Source organism: Brachyistius frenatus, unplaced genomic scaffold (genome assembly GCF_029030835.1).
Source record: "Brachyistius frenatus isolate BFR_SWC_R1_liver_20210118 unplaced genomic scaffold, ASM2903083v1 Contig_21, whole genome shotgun sequence".
Taxonomy (NCBI): Eukaryota; Metazoa; Chordata; class Actinopteri; family Embiotocidae; genus Brachyistius; species Brachyistius frenatus.
In genome coordinates this window covers 3,791,492-3,811,627 of record NW_027210620.1, presented here as the reverse complement: position 1 = coordinate 3,811,627, position 20,136 = coordinate 3,791,492, and the positions used below count along the sequence as shown (strand labels likewise).

The 20,136-nt window shown below is 41.8% G+C and overlaps 1 protein-coding gene across 1 annotated transcript in view; it reads right to left on the bottom strand.

Moving 5' to 3' along the window:
- Nucleotides 1-9,470, bottom strand: part of LOC138619755 (A-type potassium channel modulatory protein DPP6-like) — a 189,504-nt gene extending 180,034 nt beyond the window's left edge. Inside the window, exons 1-2 of the mRNA XM_069696480.1 lie at nt 9,191-9,470; nt 9,010-9,077 (exon numbers count right to left, since the gene is read on the bottom strand). Of these exons, the coding sequence (XP_069552581.1) occupies nt 9,010-9,066 (57 nt within the window). The 5' untranslated portion in view covers nt 9,067-9,077; nt 9,191-9,470. The remainder of the gene's footprint in view (nt 1-9,009; nt 9,078-9,190) is intronic.
- Between the last annotated feature and the right edge of the window lie 10,666 nt (nt 9,471-20,136).

Here is a 20,136-nt window from a genome sequence, read left to right as displayed (position 1 = left end):
GTACTGCAAAAAAAAATAGCTGCGCTGGGAATAAATCAAATGGTCCCATTTCCTCTGCCTCAAGTACACCGACGTGAGAAGCTTGTACAAGTCAGGGGGTTGCATGCTAGTAAGATTTATGGGCCAAATTTCCTCAGATCAATAACAATAAATCAGAAATACTATAAAAAATACTAAACAATAACACTGATACATCTTCGAACGCCACGGTTGATTATGTGGTCGCACGGCTCTTTTTAAAAACACAAAGTCAGACTGGAACTTATTGTTTCAGACGAGAACAAAAAAATCATTCTGGAGACTAAATGGACACGTGTACGCGGTGAGGTATCGCAAAGCCAGCCTACATATTTCCCTTCAGTCACTGCGGTCTGGAAAGGTTCAAATGTTTAATAGGCTACAGACACAGTTGTGGATCCCACCGGGGAAGAAGACGGACAGAAGTGGAGAAATTCAAGCTCGGAGAGTCGTGTTTAAGATATCCCGCGAGTCATAAACACGTGAACATTTTCCAATCCGACTCCATTACATTTGTAAAGTATGAAGAAGGCCATGAGACATGTTCAAAAGCTCTGGGAACTACAACCGAAGTGAATCTTGCTTTTAAAATATTTACCACAGATTTGCAAAATGATCGACCTTTAAAACAACAACAGCAATTATTATAGTTTTTTGGGTACTTTTTTCCAATTCCTAAATTATATCATGAAAGCATCATTCTGGTTATTTTTTTTTCTATTTTTCTGTGACTCCCAATTCATCCATGAAGCTGGATTTGAATGCAGGATGTACACAAATGTCCAGAACTACATCAACATGAACAAGTTCGAATTTTTGGAGTTCACCGAATGATTTATACGATTTTATTAAAACTGATATTAGCAACCTGTGACTTTGCAAAACACTTTATTTTATTAGTTGATTGAACTCGCTAATGAGAAAACTATAAAATAAAACCACAGAGGTCATCCTTTAAAATAGACTCTACCCTAAAAGTGACAAAAATAACGATGTCATATTACTGCAGGCAGAGTATCATAAAATAATTTAAATTATAATCGAATTTTTCAGTTATAATTTAACCTCTAAATCTCTAACAGGAGCCAGAAAAGTCTGAATAAAGTGGGGTTTTTTCTCAGGAAGGAAAAAGGCAGAATAAATGTGATGAAGCTAATTTCATAGAAAGCAATATCCCCCTTCCCATTACGAAGCCTGTCATCGGTCGCAAACACATCACTTGTTGTCTAATTGCATTTAGTCTTGATAACTAACGGGGCAACAACACCTGAGGTGTTAGAAGAAGTGGAAACCTTGTACAGCGGCGAGTAAAACACAAGAATGATTAATGAGATGATAGAAGAAAAGTCTGCCGAGTGTTTTAACAACACTCAACTTAAAGAGGATACTTGACAGCTGCGCGCGCACACACACGCACACACACACACACACACACACACACACACACACACACACACACACACACACACACACACACACACACACACACACACAGATAATACATTCAGCACTCGTTGTCAATGACAACTATAGAGTGACATGTTGTGATGCTCAAATAGAGACACAAGTGTCTCATTAGGGTTGTGTTTTTGGGGGCGTGTCCATTTGATTGACAGGCCTGTGGTGGAGCCAGGTTACGGCTATCGGTGGGCGGGTCACAGTATCTCCGGGTTTCCAATCAGATTAATGTAGTTTTTTTTTTTAGTTTTTTTTAATCTATAAATCTTGATAACGTAGTGGGTTATGTTTATATATCCTTTTGCCACATTTCCTAGCACAATAGATTCCTCTATTTGTCCACATCTCTCTGGATGTCTCAACGAGGCCCTTCGACACACGAGTCCGCCCCGAGCGCTGCTGCGTGGGTTTAAGATTTATAGTGTAAGGATGAACAGCGTGGCTGTAGCACAGAGTGGCCTTTTTTCTTTTTCATCTTGATTTCCACGTTACTACTATCAAACACCCCAATAATACAGAGTATCTTTGCTCTTCACTTTTATATTCCCTTTCACAGGGAAAAAAAAAAAAAAAAAGAAGAAAAATCAATGAAAACCAAATATAAATTATGGTTTATTTATAGAAACTGACATCCTGCTGTGTTACATGATGGGAAGCAGAGTCCCACTGTGTCCCTAGTAAACAGGAGAGTGATGCTATCGGCTATCAATTTAACTGTAAAACAGCCAGAATCATTTCTGCTAGAAACAGTCTCTGCAATTTTTCTGAAAACATTTTTTTGTTTAAAAAAGGCCCTTAAAACCAAACTCTGTAAGTCCATACCACTTCATTGAAACCAATAATTGAAATGGCTTCAGATGCTTCATTGTGCACCAACTTCCTTCACCGAGTGAGACCAGGGACTCGTGAACTCTTTCATCCAGCAGAGGGCAAGCTTACACCTGACCTGCAGAACCTCTGCAGCTCTTGCACATCAGCACATGGTCATATTTGACTCCAGACTCCTTCTTTTGTCGAGACTCATTTGCATTACATGACCGTAAAAAGTGGCACAAGTGCTGCTGCGATCCACCGCGACACGCTCTGACAGCACGACGTCCCCCTCGGACGCGGCGAGTTCAGCCCGGTCTGACGGAGCCGAGGCCTCCCGGGGGAGGGGGGGGGGGGCACACAGCGGATGTGCTCGTGATTTTAGATATGGCTCAAGTGTCTGTCTTCCACCCAGCGGCTACTGTTTACCGTTTATGGCCGCTATTTGTCTCTCGGGGCCTCGTCGACTGCTTGTGATACGCCACCAGATGGGCTGTCATGACCCCAGCATTTTGCCGAGCCAACCGCTCACTCAAAAGGGGACCGGGGAGGTCTTAGTGACTCGTGCAATTACACTCCCCGCGGTGTCAATCATCCCCCTGCAAAAAAAAAAAAAAAATCACATAAAAAAAAAAACTACAGAGCCTGCAGCTGAGATGCTGCAGCTGAACGACACCGACGCAGCGCTGCCTTTGAATGCGCGTACACGTGAGCATCACGGCGTGTTTGCATGTTTTTTTTGTTGTTGTTGTTGTTTTTTTAACCAAGCTGACATATACGGTAATAAAACCTCCTGCTTTCCTCAAGGATTTCCTACGAGCTGAGGCAGGGGAGCGCCGCTGCAGAACCTGATGATGAAGTGCGCACGCCAGTGGGTACAAACAGAAATGCTACTGCAGCAGAATTAGCAATCTACAACACATTTAAAGAAAAAAGAAAACACATCAGCGACTGCTGTTAAAAGTGAGAAAATCTATTCTCTCTGTGTGTGTGGTGTGTGTGTGTGTGTGTGTGTGTGTGTGTGTGTGTGTGTGTGTGTGTGTGTGTGTGTGTGTGTGTGTGTGTGTGTGTGTGTGTGTGTGTGTGTGTGTGCTGCATTATTCATCTCACAGAGGTAGAGCTCTCAGATGTGGCTGCAAATGTTGTTTTCTTTGTGTACACTGCAAACAAGTTCCCATACAAATACAGCAGAGGCACAAAGGTGGATTTGTTGGTTGTTTTGTTTTTTTTCTTTTTACAGACACAGTCAAGACAAACTTGATCACATCGCTGCCAGACAGCAGCTTCTACGTGTTGGGGAACAGCATGAAAGAGCATCTTCAAAAAGCAGAAGAACTGCCGAGGCTTCTGCCATGTACAGGAACGAGTTGACCGACGGCACGGCGCCGTTCTCCGGAGTCAGCAGAATGAGAAAAAGATTATTGGCGCTAATGAGAGCGGGAGAGGGGACGCGAGTACAGGAATTCAAAGCGTGAAGATGATTGAGATTGGATCTCTCCTGCCAGTTTACCAAGCAGGCAAATAAGGCAGGAGGAGGGAGGGAGAGAGAGAAAAATCAATCATGATTTCCATAGACTCTAGTGAGTGAGTCAGAGTGATAACTGCGCATTACAATGGACCCGCAGCATAATGAGAGCAGGGATCAATACTTGGCACATTCGTGCTGGTGTTTGCCCCGCTGTTGGCCAACAAAGCTGCGGTAATTAAGGAGTCCACCCCTCAATCCAAATAGCATTTAGCGCAGCTCCTGTGCTCCATAAAGATCCCTTTAGCACTTTTGCTCTCTGTGTAACTGCATGTCACAGTTATTTGTATTCTGACGTTTGCTCAATGATTGTATAAAATTGAATTTTTAGCTTAAAAATCACCCTCCGGACAAAATGCATGCAGTAATAAGATGCACAAATAAGCCACAGGGAATTTCTAATTATTTGACAGAACAGAAGTCGAATACTTTCCAAAATGACAAGGTTTAGTCGAGCGATCAGTTTGCATTTGGGCAGCAGCAGTTAATACATATTCACGGCATATAGGACAATCAGTTCAGTCTTGTTTTTTTTGTTGTTTTTTTTTCCCTGCCTCAGCCGAGTCCCACAAATTAAACTTTCATATTCTCATTATGAATCTGTAATCAGAGGAATTGGAGGATTTTCCGGCGCTGTGCTGATGCGGAGATTAGCGAAGTTGCAAATGGCTCGGAACCGGAGGGAGCTAATTGGGATTTTGTGTGCGCACGCAGGGCCGCGGGGCTGTCAAGGGCCAAGATAATCAAACCAGCCCGCTGTGACCGAAACAAGGGAAAAAAGAAAGGGGAGGCGTGAACTGTAGAGGCAAAAAAAGAAGTCACACACACACACACACAAAAGTTAAGCTCCGATTTGATCTCAGAGCAGTGGGGATCCTGCACGTCTCCAAAAATAAATCATAGATTTATTTAATATGGTTTTAGTCCAATCTTTGCAAAAAACCAAAAAAGTGTAACTATAGTGACTGTTAATAATGGAAAAAGTGCTACAAAACCTCAACCAGAGAGGAGATACTGAAGTATCATGTGATCAAAATGTATAGATACGTCATCGAACTAATCCAAATGTGTCACGCCCAGCCTCTTTATTAAGAACACCTGTCGGCAATCTGATGCAAGCCAGTACAATTTGTCTGCCACGATAACATCTTGTCCATCCCGGTATCGTAGTGTGACCCATTACGACCTCCGTAATATGGTTTGCTTTGTAAAATATATGGCAGCGCAGTTGTATCGGATTGCATCAGATTGCACAGGTGTTCCTAATAAACAGGCTGGGCGTGCTCCACCAAGTCAGTGCAGGGCTCCGGTACGCCTACATGTATTGCAGTACGACACTGCCCTCTGGTGACTCTTTCACCATTTTCATCACTTCAGAACTACAATAAATAACGTTTCCCTTTTCATTCAGGACATCCAAAAGAAAAGTGTTTCGTTTTCGACCGGGATATTATTTTCTCTGTCCTGCACGACGACATCACCGCACGCATCTAATCTGGACAGAAACTTTAATGTGCTGTGAGAGCTATTTTGGGATTTACTTGTTCCTTTCTTTTTAAGGTGGCATGCTCTGAATATGACCGCGAGTCATGAGTATGAACTTTAATACAATGTGAAGTACAGCAGCAATAAGGATTCTTTCTCAGTAAGATTCCCCTCAACAATACAGGAGGTAAAATGTCTTTTTAACATCAGGTACACATAGAGGACACTTAAAAAGAACATTCCACCCTTTGGAGTGTATTTTTTTAAACTAGATATTGATGCTGGATCTAATAATGATGTTCACAATCTATTAATCTGATTGATCCTCTTCACTTCCAGGATTTAAATCTCAAATGAAAACATATTTATTCCCAGTGGCATTTCAAGATAAGGCCCAATTTAAATGTTTAATCTTTTGGTGTTTGTTATTAATTACTGCTCATGTATATTCTCCGGTGTCGCTTTGACTTAATCTTGTTTTTAATATCTTTTAATTTTGTTTTATTGTTTAATTTGTTTTTAATGGCTTCATTGTTTCAAGTCTATGATTAGTTTTAGTTCTTTGATGTTGTGCAGCACTTTGGTCATTTTATATTGGGTGTAATTACGCAACATAAATAAACTGGCATGACTGGATTATTATTAGAGTCTTACATCTTAAAAATGTCTTGTTTAATTCAACCAAAAGCCAAAGAAAGTTCACGTTTCGGATGCTGAGACACAGAAGGTTTTACACTCTGCTCGAGAAATAAGAAAAACAAAAAAACGAGTCGACTTCTTCTTCACGTAACTTCCTACATTTCCCACAAGGCTTGTGAATAAAACCTTAACTTCTTCTCTGATAGCGTAATCATACGAAAAACGAGCACCACGGGGACGTTGTGACAGAAAAAGAGCGGCTTTTTGTTTTCCCTCCGCAAATCTACTGCACCCACATGAAGGTCTACGCAGGCTTCTGTCAGCGGAGAATCCACTCTGAATGCGTCGACCACGATTCTCCCAGAGCCTCAAAAAAATGTTTTAAAAATAAGCTGCTGTTCTGTGATAAGAAGGACGAGACATACTGTTGGTGTCACAGATAACACAACCAAAGTCCTATAAAGCTGCAGTGGAAACATCCAACTGACTCCATATAGCGTTCCAAAAATACACCTCCAACAACAACAACAACAACAACATTTGTGCAGGATTGCGGAGTCCAATAACGTCTTGTTTTAAATATAGATGTTTTTCTTTCCTTTTGGTTTGGGCGTAATTCTAAAGCACACTTGCTCTCCTTTCATTGCAGGTGTTTATAAACCTGTCAAAGCTTGTCAGGAGCTGATGTCCGTGACCATGTGAGGCTTATCCTGTTGGGAGGGCCGCAAAACACATGCAGGCCTAATCAGGCTGTCATTAATCCACAATGAAATGTCTCAGTGGCCGACTGTCAACATGACTGGAAATAGAAAACTCCACAGAGAGAGACGACCCATCAAAGAGACATTTTCTGCAGCACCAAAGCTTTAAACAGGCACAAATACAAAAAAATAAATAAATAACAAAAACAAAAACAGTTTGAAATTGCAGAGCTTCCTGCTGGGGAGCTAAAAGTATCCACGGGGACAGATAATGAAACGGACACTGCTGTCTGGAGAACTGTTTAGTCTGAATCTATTTTCTCTCACAAAGTTGATGAGTAAGAGGAGATGAAACGCCCCAGAATTAGTACAGGCAGCCAGTGAAAGGACACCATAAATATTGTGTGGACAATAATACCAACCTGCTGGTAAAACAAACAAACACCGCGGACGCGACAGTTAGGAAGCGCATCGAGAAGTTAAAACAATCTGAAGCCTAATCTTCATTTCTAACAGGTGGGAAGTCTGTTATGGCGGTTCGATGAACTGAAGTCCGTCCACACCGTCTGCCACATTCGTGGGTTCATTTAAACTGATTTCAACCTGGATGGTATTCAACGCCGTTGGTCATATGAACGAATATAAGTTTATACAGTTCAACAGAGAAAGTTCAGAGCGGTATAAAACATTTAGCAATTACTTTTAGCTATTTAAACAGGGTGTTTTTTTTCATTACTTTTAATGAAAAAGCAGGACCTGTTGTTACTTTTAACAAACTATTTTAACACTCTATCCTTACATTTCGCCAACTATTCAAACTGTTTATCTAATATTTTCACAATTTATTTTTCTGACTACTTTTCACGAGTCTGATTTACTGAATTTCAGCCATTTGTCTTTGCATTTTTAGCTTAACACCTTTCTTACCGGGATTACAAATCTCTTTTCTTTTTTCTAAATTAGCTGAGATAAGCTACTATTTTTTTCAATGTAAGCCTACCACGGGAAACTGCAACAGCAGTAGCCTTCACCTATTTAGGAATCACTCCAGTTATAGAAATAAAAAGCTTTTCTTTTCCATTCATGACATAATAGGTTCCATCTTCTGACATTTTTCTCCCATTAAAAAGGCACGATTAAAAATTCATGCATTTTGCAGGCTCACAGCATGACTTTATTTTGACCATTTATTTTTTTATTTTCAATTCCCTGGATTCCCGAGCGTGGAATAGTACAGCCCGTATCATCACACTGAGAAGGAAAACAAATCTGTCGGTCTCAATTAAACAGACAGAGTTAACCAACACCGATGCAACAGTGTGGGTTTAATTCTCGTCCGCGCTCATCAGAGCTCATTTCCCCACATCGTCCTGAACACCGACGAGGGGAACGAGCACCGCTCCAATCAATGCACATCAACTCCAAATATTTGTAGCCGGAAAAATCAATATTTGTAAACACTGGGAAGTCTGCTGTGGATGTTCGGCATGTCATAGCTGCTGGTGATAAATAAGCTTTCATACTTCATCATCGCTGATTGTGGATGTTGACAGAGCCAGATGTGTTGGGAATGAGAGCAGCTCCCCCGCACTCAGCCTCTGATGGGTTTCACTGGAAAGACTCTATCATTCTCACTCCTCACCCCCCCCCCCCTCTCTCTCTCTTTCCTCCCACATTCTCCAGCTTTGCTCCTACCTCCTTTCATCCCACCTCAACTCTCCCACTCTCATCCTCATCCCCCCCCCACCACCACCACCACCCCTACCCCTCTCTCTCTTCTCCCTGTTGACTACATCCACACAGCAGCAGCAGCAGTAGCAGCCTGGTAATGTGGGTCACAGGCTTGGTAAAACAGCTGTGATCATCTTGGATATGAGAGTATACAGCAGGTGACTGTCAAGTTGCATCAGAAGAAATAACGGTATAAAAATAACCCGCGCGAAAAACACAAGCTGCCAGTGAGCACCAATCATCTGCTCCTTTTCAATTTGCTTTGGGGGAAAAAAAAAAAAAAAAAAAAAAAAAAAAAAAAATGAAAATTGTCACTGTGCACGAAAAAAAAAAAAAAAAAGCAGCAGCTTTTCTGGCCTCCAAAAGCTTCCAAATGTGCTTGCAAACTGACCACCAGCATCGCCCGCTTTAATGAAACTGATTTCTCCAGCCAATAAACTGTATCCGCACAGATTTTGCGTCATCTTCCAAAAGGAGCACAGACGAGCCGTAGTGACCCAACAAGCTGAAAACTGTGGCTAAAGCTTCTCCTGAGCTTGCAGCCAACAGCCAACATCACTGCAACGCTCCCTGCCAGTGCTGCGCCGAGCAGCGTGCGTTTACACCAAAAAACCTCAACTTCTCGTAATAAGTCTCTCTTACCTTTCCACCCTTGGAGCACCTGCGGTACGCATTTGTGGCTCCCGCGGTTTGATTCATGCTGAAAACTTCTGCAAAAAAAAAAACAATGAAATAAAAGTAACGAGGGAGCTCAAAGTTGCGAGTTCAAAATTGGAGCACGGAGAGCCGCTGCGAGCGTGTCGTGTGTTTGCTTTTGTTTTACCTGCTGCGCTCGATCGCCCTCGCTTTCACTCCTCGTTATCCGTTTGCAAAGAGCTCGTTTGGTATTCAGACGTGCATTAAATTGCCCAAATATTTCCCAAGACCTGGTCCAGAGATTTGAACGAGATCTCCTGCTTTGTTGTTGTTGTTGTTGTTGTTCCGGCGGACAAAGTGCTGCTGAATGTTCACGTCGAGAAGTCAAATGTTAAATCCTCGCCGAAGTTTTCCAGCAAATCAAAAATAGTAAAAGACTTGCGGTTTTAAAATCCACTTGCTGGAACTTGTGACGTGCACCGTTTTCCTATACGCGCACTTTCTGCAGGATTTTGAGCGCTGACCTGCACACACTGACAGAGCCGCGTGTCTCTCTCTGTGTGTGTGTGTGTGTGTGCATATGTGTCCGCGCAGCAATTGCGCAAGCGCGTTTCAACTGACAGCTTCACTACACTGGGTTGGAGCCTGTCAACATCGCTCGCCCACTCCAGAGCACAAAGCAGCAGCAGGGACTGCACAATGATCATGTTTCACGAGGAAACCAAATATAATATTAAACTATGCAGATCTGATTATCACAAACTACAGCCCCCCCCCCCCCCCCCGCCTGTATCGTGTGTGTTTCTACTGTACTGAATGTGATTCCCTACTTTATGATCAACTAAAAACACCTTGCATGGATAGATAGTCATTGACCTCTATCAATTCAAATAGGATGACTGACACCAGCAACCAGAAGGTGACAAATTGTTTGTGACAATTACAATCATTACCTCAACGCCAGGAAGTGAATTTGTTTCATTTCAATTATAGCCTAATAAATGAATGTCACAGGGGCAAGTTTTCTCTGAAGTGCGTGGCAATTAGCTGGACAGGTCAGTGCTCAGCTGTGACAAAGTTGCTGTCACTCACTTTGGCTTAGTGTAGAAAAGGATTTAACAATTTACACGCTTACTGAAATGCACTTCTGGGTGTGCAATTAAAGGAAACGCCAACATAAGTGCCAAAAAAGCAGCTGAAATAATTATTGAAATATATTCGCAGATTTGGTGTTTTGATGATGATGGTGGTGGTGGTGGAAATGTAGCATGAAAGCATGATTTGCATTATTTTTGTCATCGTTGATCCATTCTGTGGCAGCTCGTGTCCTGTACGGAAACATCGTACGTTGCGTTTTTTTGTCTTCCGTCTGTGACTCAATTATTTGAAGATGTCAGTCCGAAACATTAATGAATGATCAAAAGTCTCGTTTCAAGCAACTCAAGACAAACGAAACATGAATAATGTAGACATCCCTCTGAAGGAGCAACACCAGCTTGCATCACCACAATAAACTTGAGGCTGTCTTCTCCAGAAAAATGACAGCGTGGGTTGTTTGAAGTAGTTTGATGTTGAACTGTCAGTGCAAACAGTTTGAGTTTGATGGATGGTTCTCTGTCACTAAAGTAAAATCAAGAAGTTTCAGGTCCTCGGGCCTGAAAAAGATTCCTGCTGGACTGTTTTGCTGTACGCCAAACTCATCAAAATGTCCAATCGGATGTTCTGGAACTGACAAACAACACGAAGAGTCATTTAGGAGAGGCTTAAACCGTCATGGCCACAAAAGCCCAAAGTTTACCATTACGGAGTAATCATCCATCCATATTTTCATCATTATCATGATATAACATGTTAAAATATCAACCCTATATCACGGTAAAGCGTGTAATAGACACGCCCGTCCACTAAAACAAAACACGTTATTCTCACGCCTCGACAACGGCGGGCGTGGGTTTTATGATCGGCGATAGGAGCAGGCTTTTTTTACCATCCCGTTCGTGGACGCTCCGATAGGACACTTAGTCATCGCAGGGGTCCTGGACTTCTATTCTTCTGGGCTGCAGCTCATCCGTCGCCCCTCTTCAAATCCGCCTGTTGACAGAATCTGTCAGCAGACCAATCAGTCAGCGTGGAAGTCCGGCTGTCAGCGTGGTGACACGGCTGAAAGGTAAGGACACCTGAGACCACGGCTCACCTCCACACTTGAGCCCCGCTGTCACTGCCAGGGTTAACTCTGACCTATAGATCGTCTCGGAGGGAGGACACCAGCTGCACATGCTGTCCTTTCACCACCAGGACAGACACAAACAAACAAACTAAAACGTCAACCAAATGAAGTGTGAATGAGGAGATTCGTGTCGAGGCCGCGTTGAAGAGCTGCTCTTTTGTAGTGTTCGACTGTGTGGTTAAGCACCGTTTGGCACAAGTGCCGACCTGCAGTAGTTTGGCTACTTGGTATTCCCACTCACTGCAGTGAAGGGGAACCTCCACTACAGCCTTATTGACTGCAGAGCTCACGATGTTTTCCTGTGTGTGGATTTTAGTGTTAAATTAGCATGTGGTGCAAAACTTTAATCTGGCACTCACAGGTGGAGGGAACAATGCAAAGAATAATAAAAAAAAAAAAAAAAAAAAAAAAGCATTCACTGGCTTGTCCAGGGGACAGATTTAATAGGAAGTCTTCATCCGGGTTTAAAAATAGCTTCTGGCATTTTTGTCCAATTTCCCGCAATGCCGTGTGATCAGCGTTTGATTGTCTGAAAGTTTTTAGAGAGTGGCTTTTAAGGTGCTTTCAGACCGATCTTGAAGTGAGTATTGATGACTGAATTAAGGGGGAAAAACTGACAATTACCGCCTCGACGTTTTACGCCCTCGCCAACAAGTTCCAGTTTACATCCACGTCTGTTCAGATTCATAGATGTAGTGAGGGAATTTGACCAATAAAACCGATTCTGATAGAACACAAGGTTGTCGCCATGACAGTAGACAGCGCTTCAAATATGGATGTTGCTGCAAAGTCAGTATCCTATCCAATGTGAAATATGGTCACAATTGCCCCTTCTGTTCGTCATTTATGGTGTTGAATAATGGACCTTGACCTTTGACCTTTTGGGTATAAAATGGCATCATTTCGTCATTTTATTTTATTAGTCCAAGTGAACCTCGGTGCCAAATTTGAAGAAATTCCCTCGAGGTGTTCCTGAGATATCACATTTTGAAGATTCCTGATGCAGTCTCCGTCACAGCTCTTCTTCCACGCTTCACGGTCGGGAACCAGATAGGAACACGTCACCCGTTCACTTTCTCCACGTCTCTCGAAGACGTGTCCCGGCTAGAACCAAAATTCCTCCGGACTTCCACTGGTCTAATGTCCATTCCTCGCGTCTCTCGGTCCCGCCGGCCGTCTTCTTGCAGCACTTCCACCACGAAGGCCTGATTCACACGGTGTCTTCCCAACGGCCGACGTTGTCACGTGCCTGCTGTTCGATCTCTGGGAAGCACCGACGTGGGCTCTCATCTGAGCTGCTGTTAATCGTTGTTGATTTCTGAGGCTGGTAACTCTGATGAACTCTTTTTCTGCAGCAGAGGGAACTCTCGGTCTTCCTATACTGAATGAGGCTGACGAGAGTCGGTTTTATCGCCGTGTTTGATAGTTTTTGCACGTGAAAAAAGTTGCTTGAAACGTTCTGGACTGAGCTACGTTCATGTCTTCAAGCTCAGCGGTTCTTGCCAGAAATTGGTTTTCGGCTGTAGTTGAACAGCAATTTCACAGTGTGGCTTTTCATTCAAATGACTGCACCGAGTTGTTATTTGCTGGGCAGAAAAACAATCACTTGCAGCCTTAAACCATATAAAAACATATCACAAAACTTCCTTCAGCCACCAGAGAAACTACCGAACGCTGAACGAACTCGATATCTAAATCAGAAACTTCAGCAGTGACGAGGGGAAAACACGACGGATTCCACGTCAGTCGACAGCTACCTCTGCAGCAGCTTTACTTCATGGGGATGCAAATAGCACAAAACGTAAAAAGCTCCTGAGAATTAAACATTAACTTTCAGAAAAGCTATTAAATTTGGAAGAAGTATCAATGCTGCGTGTGGCTTTAATAAAATGGGAGGGTGGTTTTCGTAACTCTTCTTTTCCCGAGCATCTGCACCAACATGGCGGAGACTATCTTGATTCGCTCACCTTTTGGTTTGCAAGTCCTCTGAGATTTATGTCTGTGCTCCTCGTTGCTTCTGTACACGGTGAATGTTAATGTGCGGTGCTGCTTTCTGTGTTGCTGTAACCAGATAATGGACTTATGCATAATAATGTTCGGTGGGGATAATCTCATTTTGGAGGTGTTTCTTTTTTCTTTCTTTTTTTCTCTGATAGCATCCTAATGTTATTAAAGACGCTTCTTCCGGTTCTCCAAACTTTGTGCAATAACAGTTTTGCAGATATTTCAGAGAGGAACACAAAATAAATTGTGGTGAGCCAGTGTTTTAGATATTTTTAGATTATGGGCCAGTTTTTATTATTTAGGGCCCGAGCACCGATGGTGCGAAAGCCCTATTGTTATTCAAGCTATTATTATTATTATTATTATTCTCCGTAAACAACTGCATTATTGGTGGCTTTATCATACTCAAAAACTCATGAAAGTTGGTACACACGTCTCACCTGGCGAAAATTTCATATTTTAATGGAGTCGTGAGTGGGCGTGGCCAAATGGCTCACTCGCGCCACCTAAACAGAGGCTACATTTACCTACATGCATGAAATTCGGTGGACATGCGTATCGCACCGAGATGTACGAAAACGTTCCATTGCACCATTACGTCAACTCAACAGGAAGTCCGCCATTTTGAATTTAGTCGCCATTTTTGGCAAAAAAAAAAAAAGTCATACTATAGCATGTTGTCCAAAAAGTGACCCAAAAATGAGTTTTGGGTCACTTTTTGCTCTGTATGATTTAAAAAAAAAAAAAAAAAAAAAAAAAGTCATGACAAAGGGGGGATCGAACCCCTAATCTTCTTGCTATTTTTTTCCAAAATATCCAAGTATGTTGTCTTATATTATTTTGTGAAAAATGTTCCTTTAACTTTAACACTAGAACGTTGGACTTTGTTACTCCTCATGCTTTAACCAAGAAATAAAGACAAAGCTTGTAAAATAAACTAGCTTTACTAATTTTACATGATAGAAAATCAGCTGAAAGATCCATAAAGTCAAGATATTGTTAGTTTTTAGCCAGATGAGGTAACGGAAAGACTGCACAGCTGTAGGTGCCAACACACACACCCACACCCCCATACACACCACACACACACACACACACACACACACACACACACACACACACACACACACACACACACACACACACACACACACACACACACACACACACACACACACACCCAAGAGAAACCAGGAAATAATGACATGTATCTAAAATAGCTATGTGTTTGCTGCACAATGTGCTAAATCTGAACCAAACTCCGACAGTGACTTAGAAATTCAAAACACCCCCGTTGGCCCACTTAAAAAACAAACAAAAAAAAATTATTTAATTTTTTTTGGGCTAAGTTTTGAGCATCAATGTCTCCCAAAACAGCAGATTGTGTTCCCTGCAGTGAGTCCTGGGAGTATAAGCAGATGGTAGGTGAGCCATTCAACCTGGAAACGTAGGCTCCAACGCAGGAAATATAATTACCTGGTTTGAAAAAAATAAAAAACATCAAACCAAAACCTAACATACAGATTCAACTTCTCTTTGCTTTCATTTCAATCTGACAACTGAATTAAATCCATTTCATTGTTAGATATAAAGAGCAAAAAGTAATGGTGTTTTTAAAAAAAAAGTTGAATCATCTTACCCCGGTTGATTAGGGCCATTAAAAGTGATTGATGGTTATTAACAAAATGGTTCTCTTAAAAAGCGACAGCTTTAAAAGGAACATTTCACTTTATTCAAATTTCTATTCAGCTTTTGCCTATATGCATTTGTTAGTCAGTCTTATTGCTTTTAAGCAGTGTAAAATTTCCATGTCACCTAGTATGTGTAATTTCATCACTTAACCAAAAAAAACCTTCCCTCATTGGTCACTCAATCACTTTTTTTCTGTTTACATGAACCCCAATGAGGTGATGACAGATATAATGCAACTGCATTAAGGCATCGGTTAATAAAAAAAAGTATCTGAACTATTTGAGGTGATAAATGAATGTCAAATAAAAGTACAAAAAAATGTGACAAATGACAAATAATGTGTTAAAATTAACAAAACATTATTAAAAAAAAAAAAAAAAGCAGATTTCTTCTTTTAAGTAGAAAGTTTAAAAACCTGCTGCATGATATGAAAAAGCAAAATAGTACAGTAGAGCCTATTAAATAGGTGAATTTGAAAAGTTTGGAGGTTATGAGTGTGTGATTTTGACTTTGAAATGAGCGCAGCGGAGGGAAAGGTCGTGCCGTAGATTTAGGGATTAGAGCAGCTGCTGGGTGAATCCCAGTCCACATCTGCTGCCTGCCGTCCTGCCTGCTAACACACCTCTGGCTGCTCAGCAACACTTTGAATGCCAATCAATCGTGGACCACTTTGCTGATGGCGGGGGTTATACTCCACTTCATCTCTACAAGTGTACGTTTTTCTCTACGGCAGAAAGTTCACAGACTGGATCTTTGCCGAGTTTCAACTTAAACAACTATTTAAGCACCGACTTTAATTTCATATGTTAAAGTGGCTGCGTTATTGAAATCTCAATAAGTGCAACCTCTCAGACAAATTGCGTTTCAGGAGCAACCTCATTGAGTTACCTACTGCGAGAGGGAAATAGTTTTTTTCATGCGTTTCAGTTTTGTATAATCAGCTGTTTCGTGAGAGCACGCTGTACCGATTCTTTTCAACAATTGCCAGCCGTGTTATGAGCCGTGCTTTGGAACACCTACAGTGTGTAATTCATATGCATACATCTCGTTAACAAGACCAGCACTAATTACCATTTTTAATGGGTGCATGATGTATAGTTTATTATTGACAGAGGAAATTCAATCCTGCCCTCAGTCTGTGAAACACGTCATTGTATGTCCAGGAAATCCTCCTTCTCTGCATGAAATGTGATCTGCATCAGTATCGAATTGTCGTACGTCAGTGAATGAAAATGTGTCTGAGGAAGACTAGCAGAGAAGTATAATTTAAAGCCCAAAGCTCCTCTATAATAACATATGGAAATGAGCTGTGTGATCTTTTTTTAATTTTTTTTATTATGGCCCCAGTATGAGCGAGCAGACGACCCGATTCGCTCAGGTGGAGGAACTATCTGACTGCTATATCCAACGAGGGAATGACGGGTTCGTGGCAAAAGCGAGTCCAAAATAATTCAGTTGACGGGTCATTTGTAGTCATTATGTGTGCAGAGCAAAATACCCGCTGATGTGTATGTAGAGGGGGAAAAAAATAATAATAATAATTCCATTTGCAATTCAAGAGTCCAACAAATGTTGATCAGGTTAACTTTACTGTCGTTTTGCCATTAGGAACATGTTTCAGACTCATTGCTAGAAGAAGAAGAGTGCTGTTTATGTATTTGGGGACTTTTTAACTGCTCGGAAGGTAATTTTTACTTTTGATTCCTGTGTCTTTGGTTAAATGTGTTCTTGCAGGGCTGAAGAACGCCGGGTCCAAACATGGAAACGTGGTATCCCAGTATGAAAAACAAACAAACAAACAAAAGGTCAAACACATGTCAAATGGGAAATTTTGACCTGAGTGTGGCACTTAAGGGTAAGTAGCCTACCATGTACCAGCCCCTTTGAAAGAAGCAATGAGCGGTAAATGTTTCATGTAAAGTGTCACATCATCTCTATAGTATTGTAAGTGGACTGGACCAACACACTGACTGTTCCCGCGGATTAAGAGGAATGCAAAACTTGAGAGGCCTTCATGCTCAATGCGTATAACAAACAGCAAAAACATGGACGCTCACGTCTTCAAACAGTCTGGCTCGCAGGTCAAATGGCGTTTTCAGGTCAAATGGCATCACGGTCGGCAATTAAGGAAATTGTAGAAGTTGTCCATCAAAACAGTTATTTATATGTATTTTTTTTTAGACTTCCAGCGACAATATCCTGCTGTTGTTGTCATCGTCATCAGAAAAATGGAAATAATTCCAAAGGTCATTCAGTTCAGATAAACAGCAGATCCTATATTACCGTCTGAGCCGTTTATCTCTGTTACTGAAACCGCCACCGCCCATATACACATCATTTGTGGCATTCGGTTATAAAAAAAAAAAAAAAAAAAAGCACGGGCAGGACGACAGGAGACGTCCTCCGTTATCTACCTCACGCATTGAACTGCTGTTTCATAAGCATGAAAGTGAAGCTGTTTAAGTGTGAAGGTTAACAGGAATGCTAACAACTCACATCTCGTTTCAGTCCTGTCGTTATCACACCGCGCTCACATCCAGGTGCAGATTCACCAGTCGCCCGATCTCCCACCACCATCCCGCGGACACACACACACACACACACACACACACACACACACACACACACACACACACACACACACACACACACACACACACACACACACACACACACACACACACACACACACACACACACACGCATACGCTCACAGTCATAATTTGCTTTTCCACTCCATGACACACCGATATCAGAACCATCAATCTGCAGCGTTCCCGCAGAAGGTTAGTTATTCCTATAGATCAGTCAGCCTTTTCAATTCCATTGATGGAACATCTTGTGAATTGTCAACACACACACACACACACACACACACACACACACACACACACACACACACACACACACACACACACACACACAGGCACATTATTTGGTGTTAACAACCTTCACACTTGAGTGACTGACAGCGCTACAGCATTAGGATAGATGGGCTGTATTCTTTTTATCCAGCCCTATTTGAATATTGTATTGTTAAGCGTGCGGGCGGCTTGGCGATGTAAAGGCCTTAAAAACCTTTGATGCTCCTCATCAGCATGCTGTTAACCGTCGAAGGAATGTAATATATTTTTAGTTTTGTCCTTGCATCTGGCTCATCTATAGTATAATGACAATCTGTAAGACGTTCAAGCAAACCTGCAAGTTAATGTGGGCGCTGGTGATGACATATATGTCACGGAGAATCCCTCCCCTTACACTGCCGCCAGGATGAAAACGTACAAAAGTACAGACAATTATTTGTGCCTCCGCTACTCAAGTTGGGGAGGTTCATTATCTGTCCGTAAAATAACCCTCAACCAATAAAACAACAAAAAAAGTCGAAACAAATAAATAAAACGATTTCTCAACTTGAAGAATCAACTGAAGGGACTCCAACTGATGATTGGCATGCATCAACCTCTGGGGCTAAAAAAAAAAACGCAGAAGTGCCAAAAACTGCAGTTCCTCAAATGGCCACTTGAGGCCGGCTCCAAAAATGAGTCAATCCCCACAGACAGCCGTGTGAAAATGATCAACTTTACAGCAGAAATAAACATGTTTACAGTCTGGTACAAAAAAAACAACCTGTTTTGGTCTTTATAGCACATTTTCTCATTTATGACATTTATGTACAGGGGTTGAATCGTTATATAACTTACACGTTTTAATCATAATTAAGGGCGGGGCGGCTTTAAGTGACCCGTCACAATTGGAATATAGTAATATTTAAAGTCGTCCTTTCTCTTTCTGTCTGCCAGGAAATAGAGAAATCCCGTGCCTGCATCTTGCAAAATAAAACAAACTGTAGCAGAATCGGGCAGCAAGAACCCTGATATAAAATGCAAGTGGGATAAATGAATAACTAAATGGGTAACAGCCGTTTCCTAAAGCTTAAAATTTATGATATTGAGTTTTTAAGCTGCTAAGAGATGTGTTAAATCTGCATTAAGATTTTCATCAATTGCCTATGGATGCTGCTACAATGTGAGTGCGCTCGACGTGGGTTTCAGCGTGTGTGTGTGTTTCGCAGAAGACTTGCACAGATTTCACTGAAAGCTAATCCAATTTCGTTGGCATAATTTGCATAGAAATTGTGTGTGTTTCCTTTTGAGGTCACGCTCATTTTGGTCGGTTTCAGTTTCCACACAAACCGGGAGCGTGTGGCACAACGCTGCGTCGATGAAAGCCTCGGTTGGCTCTACACAGTTCAAGCTTCGGTATTCAGGTCACTTGATGCGTCGGTAGAAATGTAGGAAGTAGTCACGGCAACGGTCGCTGTTTTGGCAGCAACGAGTTGAGCCGGCTGTGATGTGTAATTAGGTAACGTGCGATAATTTGTGATGCGTAACGACATATCTGACGAGCGTCGTCCTGCTGCGAATGGTAACTACCTTTATATATTCTGTTGGATATCTTAATAGCATGTATGCAAAATATTAACCAACTATGGTTGTTGAGTATGAAGGACAAAAAAAAAACCCAACTTGCAAGTAGCAGTGAGTTCACGCAAACGCTTGAACGTACTCGCTACATTCCTCTCTACCAAGTTAAATTCTTAGATCACGAGCTGAGAGGTGTTGAGAGGTCTTTGTACGCGCAGGTATGGAGCCTATAGCTCTACTGTTTGTTCTTCTTATATAGCTGATGTGTGAAAACCTCCTAGCGGGTCTGAAAATCTGCACACGAAAGCCGCACGTTTAAACAAAACCCATTTCATCATCTGTTGACGTGCCATGTCAGCGTGGAGGAAGTCCTGACCTGTGGGTATTTTATTTTTTATTATTATTTGAGAGGAAACTGGCGAGTGGGTATATATCGTGTGCTGTAGGAGTTATGTCTCGTGTGTTCTGTAGGTGGGAAATCAAAGGGAGGGAGACAGAGAGAGAGAGCGTTTGGATTCCAGTTTTTCTTCTTTAACACCTCTCTTGTGAGAAACGAAAGGTATCAAACAGCATATGATTAAAGGGAATACAGGAAGAGAGAAAAAAAAACAACTTATCAGCAACACACCTTACATTTCTATGGTATTCCACTTTGTCACAGAAAGTCTGCCCACGCGTTGGCAACTTTCACGACCAGATATTTCCGGTTATAATTGAGCCGTTTCTGTTTTGGGTATCTGAAGCCGAGTCCCGTTACAAACCGTGATAAAAAAATATATATATTCT